Here is a 12,299-nt window from a genome sequence, read left to right as displayed (position 1 = left end):
AGTGTAAATAATGCCCCAAGGCAAAGGTTTTAACTGTAACGTTATAGTAGCCTATCTCCAGAAAGTCCATATGGTAGTCACGTTTGGCTTTTCAAACCAAGTAATGCCGGGAGTCTTGACTTCTAGATTATGCGGTTTTATTGTGTACAAAAAATGTGTTTACTTCGAGATGAAAATAATTACCGTGTATAAATAGTTCCAACTGCTAAAGTAGTATGTTTTAGCGATGACATGTATCTTGATTAAATCCAGTACTAAGCCAGTTGCTTGGCCTTTGTCGGCCAAACTTGACTTTTTTAAAAATTGTATAATTGTAATTTCATGGCTTTGGCTGTTTGTATTGATGTTTTGTTTGAAGATTTTTGTTTTTAATTTTGTTTTTAATTTTATTTTTAATTAACTTAACAGACATTACAATTTTGGAATTTGAAATCAACCTGGCAACCCTCCTCCCATCTTGAAAGTGGAAAAGCACACCTCTTCCGGACACGTTGTTGCATCAGAAACTGGATTGTAGCGATGGCAGGATCCGGAGAACTGGGTAGGCTGAGATATTATACCGCACGCTCAGACGTTGAAATCATAGTGGTTGTGGCGTTGGTGGTCAGTGGTTTGGTTTTATAATACACAGTTCTCCAAGTGTTTTCATAATATACAGTCCTGCAAGTGTTTCGTGCCTCACGGTTGCAGGTTACTACTGACAAAATATGCGGCTAGCTACATAGCTAGGTAGAGATTTGGGTAGCTTGTAGCTAATTTAGATAGTAGCTAGCTTCACTGCTGCTGGCAAGATGCAGTAGCCTATTTTGATTATTGCTATCCTTTATTGCCCCGACCGTTCAGGCATCGCTGACTCGCGAGCTTCATTGAAAGCATTGTATTTTGGTATTCATTGTGACATTTTTGTGAGATACAGCTAGATAACGACATTATTCAAATATGTAGCTAGCCTATTTCCACGTGTTTGTTGTCTAACAACTGACTAAACGTCCACGTGCAACTAAGTTAATTTCGCCTGGCACCGATAGCTATATTGCCTCCAAACACCAATTAACAGTAGTTTTAGTTTATGTTTTCACGTTAAACTGTCATTTGCTCGGCATGCAGTTCTGTTTCGAGTTCAAGTTTGACATAACGTTCATTGTCTGAAAGTATGGACTGTGTAATAGGCACAATAAAAGTTTACGAATAGCGAAATTGAACTCTACTCATTTTGTATTGTGCCAGAATGAAATCGATCAGATGGTATCACATTCATATAGCTAAAATATCCTGGTTGTCAGACTGTATAAAGCGTTTGAATTTTGGCATCACCAGGATATACAATAACATCGTTCTCTGACGTTTTTTGTTCTCTGTGTGTATGGGTGTTCACAGCCTTTGATCATGACTTCTTGCTGCACATAAGCGAGGAAGTCAAGAGGGCAGCGGCCCTGAACGAGTACCTGAGCGTCCGCAGCTACCTGGCCGGATTCACGTTCTCTCGGGCGGACCTGGAAACCTTTGAGCTCCTTCGTGAGCCTCCGTCCCCGCAGCATGTTCATGCTCTGCGCTGGTACAGGCACATAGCGGCCCTGCGGAAGATCCAGCCTGTCCCAGCATCCAGTATAGACCCCCGCACAGAGTACAGCTGTGAGTAGATCAACGTGTTTGGATTCAAGTCCATCCTCCCTTTAGTTTTAATGTACACACCCAATTCGGAAACAAGCCTTTGTAGAAAATTAATTTGCATGCATTCGCAGAGCTTCATATACACTTGAAATAAGTCTTACAGAAGTACCTCTGTATGCATTAATGTTACCATGTAACATGCATGGAGGCAGAACAGGCTGTAAGTTGGTACCTACTGTCGTCTGTTTTTCAGCAAAGGAAAAGAGGGTCCAGCCAACTTGGTCTCCTCCAACAGGAACGGAACCCCCAAAGCTGCGACTCTACAACAGCCTCACTCGCTCTAAGGTTAGTGAGGCAGTTCTGGCACTGCTCTGTTGTGGATCAAGGCTCTTTGAGAGGCTCTTTGAGGGCCATTTTGATAATGGAATGTTTCTAGTGGGTTTTTACTGGTTGGGGCCTGATTGTATGTGCAGAGATTGATGGTTTTGTGCCACGTGGGGCGGCCTGTAGCGTAGTGGTTAAGGTACATGACTGGGACCCACAAGGTCGGTGGTTTGATCCCCGGTGTAGGCACAATAAGATCCGCACAGTCGTTGGGCCCTTGGGCAAGGCCCTCCAGGGGAGGATTGTCTCCTGCATAGTTTAATCAACTGTATGTTGCTCTGGATAAGAGCGTCTGCTAAATGCCATTAATGTAATGTAATGTAATGTAATGTCTGTTAGGATAACTGATCCTCTGTCTCTGTATGTGATTGGTGCAGGAGGAGTTTGTCCCACAGAATGGAAGGAAGGTTCTGTGGTACTGTTGCGGACCCACAGTGTACGATGCATCGCACATGGGCCACGCCAGGTATGCCAACTCGCCCTGTATTCCCTGGTGTGACTGCACCTTTTGCCAGGAAATATTTGTGGTGCTTATGTTTCTTCTCCAATGGTGCTCTCACCATGTACCGGAGTACCGTGTACACCAGAGACAAGGCCGTAATCTGCTGTCGGTGGGATGTTTTATTTTACCTCCTGAATAAATGTTCTGTGAAAGCACTGTGATGCATCTTTGTGCTGCAGTGTGTGTCGGTAAATTGTCAGTTCACAGTGCCTTTTATTGTCTCAGGTCCTACATTTCATTCGACATCCTAAGGAGAATAATGATGCACTACTTCGATTACGATGTCTTCTACTGCATGAACATCACAGACATCGATGATAAAGTAAGGAAATCTGCTCCGTTTCTCATCTACTTTTAATGTATGTTTTACACCCTTCCGTGCATCACCAAAACTACTGCATGAACATCACAGACATCGATGATAAAGTAAGGAAATCTGCTCCGTTTCTCATCTACTTTTAATGTATGTTTTACACCCTTCCGTGCATCACCAAAACCGTTGTTTGTTTGAGTTCAGAAGATGCATCTCCCTGATGAAGGTATTCTGTTTCACAGATCATTAAAAGAGCTCGACAGAATTACCTAATAGAGCAGTACAAAACCAAGAAACCTGCCCCCTCGCAAGTGCTGCAAGATGTACTAACGGCCAGGGTGGTGAGAACACTTTTACATTTTTTTTCAATTGGTGATGGATCGAGTTGATATACAGTGGCCTCCATAATGGTTTGCCCTCCATCATTTATCTATTTACGTCACGTGGTTGAAGTTAATTGTTAGATTTTAATAAAGGGCATTTTTATACATTTTGGTTTCCCCATGTAGAAATTACAACAGTGTTTATACATAGTCCCCCCATTTCAGGACACCATAATGTTTGGGACACAGCAAATTATGTAAAAACTAATCTTTATTAGTATTTTGTTGCATATTACATTACATTAATGGCATTTGGCAGAAGCTCTTATCCAGAGCGACGTACAGTTGATTAGACTAAGCAGGAGACAATCCTCCCCTGGAGCAATGCAGGGTTAAGGGCCTTGCTCAAGGGCCCAACGGCTGTGCGGATCTTATTGTGGCTACACCTGGGATCGAACCACTGACCTTGCGGGTCCCAGTCATGTGCCTTAACCACTACACTACAGGCAGCTTATCCTTTGCATGCCATGACTTCCTGATTTCTGTGACCTATCAACATCATCAGAGTCGGATATCTTATTTTCAGGTTGTCCTACAAGCGATACTAAAACTCTTATTAAAGGCAAATAAATGAATGATGGGTCTTTGTCCCAAACGTTAAACATTATTTTTTTAAATCTTGCTTCTATAAAGGTGTAGATGTATGTGCAGGACCTGTACATGTTCTCAGTGTAACCTGTGATGAGATCTTCTGTGTGTTCACTCTTCTACAGCCTTTTCAGGCCAAGTTGGCGGAGACAACAGAACCCGACAAACGGCAGATGCTGGAGCGGCTGGATGTGGCAGTGACTGCTGCACTCGATCCCCTGCAGGGGGCGCTGCAGGGCGGAGCTGCAGACACAGTCATACAGAGCCATGCCCAGGTAGGAAGATGTTGGACCAGCATGGTGGATCCTTAACTTCTATACGGGTGGAGCTATTGAGAGAGAGAGTGAGAAGTCGATACATTGGTTCAGACAAGAAAGTTTTTATTTATTTTTTATTTTATTTTATTTTTTGGCATTGTTTTTGAGACTGATTTATTAGGTCCATCTATTAATTGTCTGCTGGTTTTAATTCTTAAAGGTTTTACTGGATGACGCGAAAGATCTATTGTCTGATTGGCTGGATTCCCAGTTCGGCAGTCAGGTGACAGAGAATTCAATCTTTTCTCTTCTGCCAAAGTATTGGGAAGGAGAGTACCACAAGGACATGGATGCCTTGAATGTAAGAGGAGATATGGTGCACTAATGTGTAATAATTTTCTAGCTTAACATGTGAATGTGTTATTCTTCTACTTTTTTATGTATTTTGAATTGTGTTGAATCATTTAGAGAAAATCCAACAAGTAAACGGTTTTACATTTTGCATGTGTATGGAACTCGATATCTGAATATGCTTTTAAAAGTCAGGTATTGTGAACGGTACCCATAAGGAATGTGTTATTTTATTACCCAGAATGCCGTGTACTTTTATTACCCAGTAAGCAACCTATATTGCAGCATATTTATGTCATATTCCAACAAAGAACTTTCATTGCATTTTCGTATATCCATTGTACCTCCATCCCCATGTAAAGGCTTTGCCTTTATCCAAGTAATCTCAGAGCACTATGTGTCTGTGCAGGTGCTTCCCCCTGATGTTCTCACCCGGGTCAGTGAGTACGTGCCTGAAATTGTGGAGTTTGTGGAGAAGATTGTAAACAACGGTTTTGGGTGAGCTGGAATTTGTGCATCTTTCACCTTTCTCTGATAATGGCTGGAGATGTGCTCAGATAGTGGAGTAGAATGGGGCTTTGCTGTCCACCGAGAAGCATCCGGCTTGCCCTTCCATCCTGCCGTGTACTTAAAAGAAAATGTTTTTAAAAAATAGTAAAAATGCATACAAAATTTTTTAAATATGCATCATCGGAATATCTTTTGTCTCCTCCCCTGGCAGTTATGTGTCCAATGGGTCGGTGTATTTTGACACCGCCAAGTTTGATGGCAGTGACAAGCACTCGTACGCCAAACTGGTGCCTGAGGCAGTGGGGGACCAGAAGGCCTTGCAGGAGGGAGAGGGTCAGTACAAGGAGGCAAGGGGGGCATTCCTAAAAAGGAGAGTGTTTTGGGGGTTGTGGGTGGTTTGTCTCAGCGCATTGATATTCCCTTTTGAGGGCCACAGCTCTAATGATCGTCCATAACCTGCCGTCACAGGAGACCTCAGTATCTCAGCTGACAGGCTCAATGAGAAGAAGTCTCAGAGTGACTTTGCCCTGTGGAAGACCTCCAAACCTGGGGAGCCATCCTGGGACTCCCCCTGGGGGAAGGTGAGTGTTATTACACTTGCATGCTGCTTCTGAGCTGTTGGCGGCAAATTAAAACAGACCAAAATTGTTATGGCCCGGAAATTCAGACCCTAGCTCGGTCTTCCATTTCTGTATGAATTTCATTATCACATTGAAGGTCTCTGTCACTGATACGTGACTGGTGTTTCTTCTGGATTTTTGCTGTGGATTCCTTCACTGGATGCAAATTTCAGTTAATGTTTACTTGATATTGTCACAGGGACGTCCCGGTTGGCACATTGAGTGCTCTGCTATGGCTGGCTCAATTTTGGGAGAGTCCATGGACATCCACGGAGGAGGGTTCGATCTGCGCTTTCCTCATCATGATAACGAGTTGGCACAGTCTGAGGTAAGGAAAATCTAAAGGCATATCAGTACATTATTAAAAACTGGAATGTTGGGTTCACATAAACCAATCTTTGGTTGTCTTCTGACCTTGCACATTCCACATACTCTTGTCTAATCTTTTTTTAAACCATCAATGAAACATGTAGTATATGCTTTGTATATGTAGGTACATGCACAGTCATAGCTCATTGTGTATGTAGTTATACTACATCTAGTTACTGTACATAGTTTAATTGCATTGCTGATTTTGGCTGAGGCTGATTTTGGAGAGGGCTTGCATTCACTGCTGAAAATATGACCACCACCCACTGAAGGAAATCAAAGATAGAAAGTGACAAGCCAAATCTGCATTTAGTTAAAACCTCATTACAGACAAGATATTTAAATCGGTCTTCCCTGTCACTGCGATGGTGTGATAAATGGTATGTACAGCAGACCACCAGGCTTAGGTTTAGACAAGTGTGTGGTTACACTGGTGTGGTTTGGGCTGTTTTACACGCAGGCCTTCTTCAACAATGACCACTGGGTCCGCTACTTCCTGCACACGGGCCACCTGACTATCGCTGGCTGCAAGATGTCCAAGTCCCTGAAGAACTTCATCACCATTAAGGACGCACTCTCCAAACATACAGGTATACCCTTGCCTGTCCAACCACACCATATATATCTTCTGAGTATTTCTTGTTGGGTCTTTCTTGCCTCGTCTTCAGCTGTTCCATTTATCTTCCATTTTCTAATAATGTTTGTGACAGTAGAAATGGGTGGTTTGAAACATTGAGAGAGAATTTTTGTAGCCTTCTCCTTTTTGGTGGAAATGAACCAAATTGATCATTATGAAATCCTTGGACAACTGTTGAGAGGAACAGTTGTTGTTAACACCCGACTGAACAACCACTGCAGTTGGATACCTTAGAAGTCTTGCAGTTAATTCAGAATAAAAAGTTCAGCCCTGGAATTATACTCACTTGACGTATTGAGGCCCTAATGAGTAAATCACCTGGGTTTGGGCCAGTAATCATCTTTGTAAAAGTGATACTGATGTGTTTTCCCTCTCTTCCACATGATGTCCATTTCAGCTCGGCAGCTCCGGCTTGCCTTCCTCATGCACTCATGGAAGGACACTTTGGACTACTCCAGTAACACCATGGAGTCTGCTATCCAGTATGAGAAGTTCCTGAATGTGAGTATCACTGTTTCACGGCGATAATCACATGTTTGCACCGGCCTCCATTGCTAAGTCAGCTGTTATGTGTATGCTTGCTTGTAATGTAATGAAGGTGTATTTCATGCAGCCTGTGTGTTTGTGTGTCTGGCTACCTGCAGGAGTTCTTCCTCAATGTGAAGGATATCCTGCGGGCCCCTGCTGACCTCACAGGCCAGTTTGAGAAGTGGGAGGAGCCAGAGATGGAGCTAAACCAGAGGTGAGCATGCAGTTCCCACTCCACACTGTGGAAGAGCCTAAGAACCACAACTTTCCTTCACTCAGCAGGCCAAGAACTGCATGTCAGTGCCATGAGCTGGCCCCAGCTAAGCATTAACACAACAATATACAGTCAAAAATATGTTTGCTGTGACTATATGACTAATGTTATCAGCTGTAACTAGCAGACAATGCGGGGTGTTTAACTCTTGTTTGGTCATCCCAGTTTCTACGAGAGGAAAGCTGGGGTTCATGAGGCCCTTTGCGACAACATCGACACTCGAACCGCTCTGGAGGAAATGAGGTCGCTGGTTGGGCAGAGCAACGCTTACATTGCCAGCCGGAAGAGTGCTAAATTGGCACCAAATCGTTTGCTGCTTGAGAGCATTGCACTCTACCTCACCAACATGCTGAAGGTGAGGCACTGCTACCTCACTGCCTAGGTAGGATTGTTGTATAGACTTCACTAGCTAACCCCCCCCCACTCTCTCACTCTCAGACGTTTGGGGCAATTGAGGGGACAGAGTCTATTGGGTTCCCGGTGGGAGGAGACAGGCAGAATGTGGACGTAAGTACAGTGGAGAGTCATCACTAAAAATCGGAGGATCCCATTTCTTGATTTTTGCACTTATCTGCTGAGGAATGAAGACATTCATTTTGTAGACAGCATCATTTGTTAAGCTCACTTTTTTTGCCACGATCTACAGCTGGAAAGCACTGCAATGCCCTACTTAAAAGTGCTGTCAGACTTCAGGGAAGGAGTTCGGAAGATCGCCAGAGAACGGAAAGGTAAACCCCTCTTGTAAACGTGCATTTCCCATTTATTTATGATAGGTGAGACATGTCTTTCGGGGTTCTAGGCTGCACTACCCCTATAGTGCTATTGTTTGTGGGCCGACAAGTTCTTCCTTCATTTTCACAATATTGCTGTGAACTGATCGCCTAGATTTGCCCGTTTCAACCCATGCCTCTAGCTGACTGTGACTAGGCTTAAAATCATAGGCTAATGTGTTTGTTTCACACAAGCAATCAGTAATTTGTACACAGATGTATTGGAAGGGAACATTCTGGCATGGCAGTGACTCAAGAGGCAGAATTGCCGATTCCAAATGGAGGGAGAATATCTTCACCTATCATGATTCTCCCCCCCACAGTGACTGAGGTTCTGCGGATATGTGATGAGGTGCGAGACAACACCCTCCCAGAACTGGGGGTACGCCTGGAGGACCACGAAGGTAAAACCCTCACCCTCACTGCGTGCTGAAAGATTTGCTTCAGTCTCAGGCACAACTTCACGTTTTCAGCTCTTTACCACGACCAGCATGCCTTTTTCAATAAGCTTTTTTGAGGATTCATAAGTAGCATTTAGAAATATTTGAATAAATGTCACTTCTGTTCTTTACATTACTTCTGTTCTAAAGCAAGCACATGTATTATTTGTATTTGCATTTTGTTTGTCTTAAAAAACGAACAAAATGCAAATACAAGTAATCCATGTGCTTGCCTTAGAACAGAAGTGACATTTACTTGTGTGGCAACATTTGAAATGGTGCTGCAGTAAGAACAGTGAGCTACCTCATAGGGACCGCCCCTTTCTGCCCACGAGGCAGTCACATGGTAGTCTGCTTGCCCAATCCCACAGTAGTCCAGGGGGCTGCCAGAGCACGCTCTGTACGTCAGCAGCAGCTGCAGGGAGCAGGCAGATGCCTGTCCTGAGCGCCATCCTGTTTGTGTGAGCACTGCAGATTCCAGATGCTCTTCTCACTCAAAGATTTAAAGGGCCCAGACACCAACTCTTTTATTCTAAATTCTTTAAATATCTCTGGTCCTTTTCATGTCATCAATATAGAAAAATGATAATCTTGGCTTTGATTAAGCACAGCTAAAATCCATTCTGTCCTGCAGGGTCAACCATGCATCTTTCACTCACTCACAAACACGCCTTACACTCTCTGATACTGTCCTGCTCATGCGCTCGTTCCCCGACCGAGTCACCGTCCGTGAACGGCTTCCCCAATGTAATGGCACTTTCTTCATTTGTTCACTAGGCAAAATGGGGGGAGAATATATAGAGTGCATCCATTCGGTCTCCATTAAATGAAAGACCCCCCATACATTCCACCCCTCGGACTGTACTATTAATGCATCTGAATATGTTAAAGACTAGCACTACACCTCTCCCGCTCCAGGACTCCCCACTGTGGTCAAACTGGTGGACAGAGAGACTCTTTTGAAGGAGAAAGAGGAGAAGAGGAAGGTAAGAGTAGCTAATTAAAGGTCCATTCATCCGGCCGTGCCTATTCTATTCATAGCTGCCACCATTCATCTCCCGGCTATCTCAGAGTTACAGTGAGCCCATCTGTGGCTCCATCGATGGAAAACTCTGCATGGCCCCTTGCGCTCCGAGCGAATAGTTAAGAAAAGAAAGTGTCAGCCGCTCCGACAAAGCCATTAAAAATGCATATGTGCCATCCCAGCGCCCCTCCTTCAGAACATAATGGGAAGAGTCTTGTTGCACTTGCTGATTGTGAGGCCTGTTTTGAGTTACGCTCATTTAGACACAATTAGGCCATCATCTTCGCTTACTCATCCCAGGCCTGGGGAGGGTGGTCCTGGGTGTGCCCTTGGTCACTGGTTGCCTGGTGCTTCAATGGGCACCTTGAGAAAACCCGACAAGCAGCAGGGTCAGGACTCCATCTGTGACATCACAGAATCAGCGTGTAGAGAGGTCCAGGTCTTCAGTGCTGCCCCGCGCTGTGTACTCCTACACACTGGTGTTTACGGGGACAAGCATGCAAAGTATGTACTGTTGCGCTGAGGGAAGGGGGGGTTGGTTGGGGGGTGTGGGGGGTCTTTATGCTACAGTACAGGGGCGCTGCTGACCGTGCAGTTGTGGTCACATTCCAGCGGCTTCAGGCTCGTGCGGAAACTGAAAAGGGGGATTGCAGCATGGCGTGGTTTCAGAAGTCCTCTGTTGTAAAGTGCAGGCCCCGCTGCTTTGGCTTGGCGTGCTGTTCACCAGAGTTGGTTAACACTGGAGAGCAGAAATAAAGCAGATGCTGTGGCCATGAAATATATTTTCCATCTTGTTTATTTATTTATGTTTTTAAGTGTACTCGTCATTCTATTCATTTTAATTGATGTGGCAGCATTGGAAAGCGTGATTATGAAAGGTATCTTTGTCTTTGTTTCCAGCTCATAAAACAACATTTTCCCTCTGAACTTGGTCATTATTTTTTACTGTTGTAAAGAGCTTGTGCATTTAAGCAACAAAGGAGTTGCCAATAATACTGTTGCATAACATGGCGTAACTCCAGTACGTACTAACACTTTTACTAGTTTGTGTACATAAAATTACAATGTTTTCTCCATCTGTTATCTCAAAGATTGAAGAGGAGAAGTGGAAGAAAAAAGAGGAGGCATTAAAAAAGAAACAGGAACAGGAAGTGAGTAAACGGTGTCCAATTAAATAAATAGGTGCATGACATGAGTAAACTATTCACCGTAAGGAGGAAACCAGAACAGGAAATGTGTAAATCCTGTCCACTAAAAAGAAACAGGAACAGGAAGTGAATTGTATGCACTAATAAGGAAATGGAAAGAGGAAGTGAGGAAGTGAGTAACTTGTTTCTTTGCGTACCACAGTGCCTGGTCCCAGTCACTTTTTCAGTACTGAGGGTCTCTCAGCCGTCGATAGCCTTTCTTTACTCTACAGCTTCCTTGGTGAAAATTTTGACCTTCTGTAATGTCCACAGATGCAATTAAGTGAGCTGGTCTACAGCGGTTTGGACAGAGATGAGATTGCCTTTTCTGTCGTTTTCTCTGCTTGCCTAGGCTTCACTCTGTGCTTGCATGTTCGCATGCATGCGTGTATTCTGAATACTGTGAAAGGCTAGATACAGATGTGTTCTCTTGCCTGTCCCGCAGAGAGCTCGGCTGGAGAAGATGAAGATTCATCCCAGTGAGATGTTCCGCTCAGAAGACGACAAGTACTCCAGCTTTGATGAAACTGTAAGGAAAAAGGTCGTGCCTTGATAATTACACTTCTGTTAATTGCCCCACCTAGACAATAATATTTATGCAAAATGTTCTTGGTGCAGGGATTCCCTACTCATGACATTGAGGGAAAGGAGATCAGCAAAGGGCAAACCAAGAAGCTCCGCAAGCTCTATGAGGCTCAAGAGAAGTTGCACAAGGAATACCTCGAGACTACCCAGAATGGAAGCTGAGGATTCTGGGTAATAACCCAGGCCTCCAATCTAGACTGACCCTGTCCAACCCCAAGCACTGCCCACAGCATCTGTACTTTCCTGCCTTGTCACACCTGCTGAAATGGGCCCACGCTTAGGGACCTGGGGGGAGCACTTGCTTTTTTTCCACCAGTGGGGGGGGTGCTGATTTATAAATGGCATGTTAATTACTTTTAATATTATGGTGTACAAATTTGCAATGAAAGGACTGTGAAGTAAATTGATGAGTGAGTCAAGTGCGTGCATGTGTGCTTGTGTGTGTGTGTGTGTGTGTGTGTGTGTGTGTGTGTGTGTGTGTGTGTGTGTGTGTGTGTGTGTGTGTGTGCCCCCCTTTTGATGGGTTTTTTCCAAATTAAAAAATACAGACCGCAGAGGCATTCATGTATTCCTTTGTATCACTTATTTCAGATTTGTATTTCTAAATTGAAAGAATAGTTGATGAACTTTTATGATTGATTACATATTATTTAACTGTTTTTGTTTATTTTAATCTAGTCTTATTTCTTTTAATGTCTTATTTGTTTAAGATTTGAAGCTTGTGAACATAAATGCCATAAGTGGGGGGTCCAGCTCTGGCCATAAGCACAACTTGGGAGAGATTATTACAATTTGGTAGTTATTGCGCATGAAGTCTTTCAGTGCAGAATGATCATTTCAATTGGTTGCTTTTAAACAGAATTTGTTTGAAAGTCTTGAACATTCGTTCTCATATTAATGTCTGCTAGCGAATGAAAACCTTGGCAACCTTTTCTGATCCAGGGATCCCCACCCTGACCCACCCAG

The 12,299-nt window shown here is 43.8% G+C and overlaps 1 protein-coding gene across 2 annotated transcripts; it reads left to right on the top strand.

Moving 5' to 3' along the window:
• The first annotated feature begins 440 nt into the window (after positions 1-440).
• LOC133131391 (cysteine--tRNA ligase, cytoplasmic-like) lies at positions 441-11,887 on the top strand. Of its 2 annotated transcripts, XM_061246732.1 has the most exons (23): positions 441-541; positions 1,378-1,632; positions 1,865-1,956; positions 2,373-2,461; positions 2,723-2,819; positions 3,053-3,151; positions 3,907-4,056; positions 4,259-4,399; positions 4,799-4,887; positions 5,111-5,232; positions 5,368-5,480; positions 5,719-5,847; positions 6,349-6,478; positions 6,923-7,026; positions 7,170-7,267; positions 7,493-7,682; positions 7,766-7,834; positions 7,974-8,055; positions 8,421-8,501; positions 9,456-9,523; positions 10,653-10,712; positions 11,194-11,277; positions 11,367-11,887. In XM_061246732.1, the coding sequence occupies exons 1-23, from the start codon at positions 520-522 to the stop codon at positions 11,493-11,495; spliced, it is 2,493 nt and encodes an 830-aa protein (XP_061102716.1). In that variant the 5' UTR covers positions 441-519; the 3' UTR covers positions 11,496-11,887. The 2 variants fall into 2 exon arrangements, with proteins under 2 accessions (XP_061102716.1, XP_061102718.1); XM_061246734.1 differs by lacking the exons at positions 441-541; positions 1,378-1,632; positions 1,865-1,956; positions 2,373-2,461; positions 2,723-2,819 and adding an exon at positions 2,897-2,923.
• The last annotated feature ends 412 nt before the right edge of the window (positions 11,888-12,299 follow it).

This window comes from Conger conger, chromosome 6 (genome assembly GCF_963514075.1).
Source record: "Conger conger chromosome 6, fConCon1.1, whole genome shotgun sequence".
NCBI classification, from domain to species: Eukaryota; Metazoa; Chordata; class Actinopteri; order Anguilliformes; family Congridae; genus Conger; species Conger conger.
Note: the sequence above shows the minus strand (reverse complement) of the source record. Positions and strands in the feature narration are given on the sequence as shown.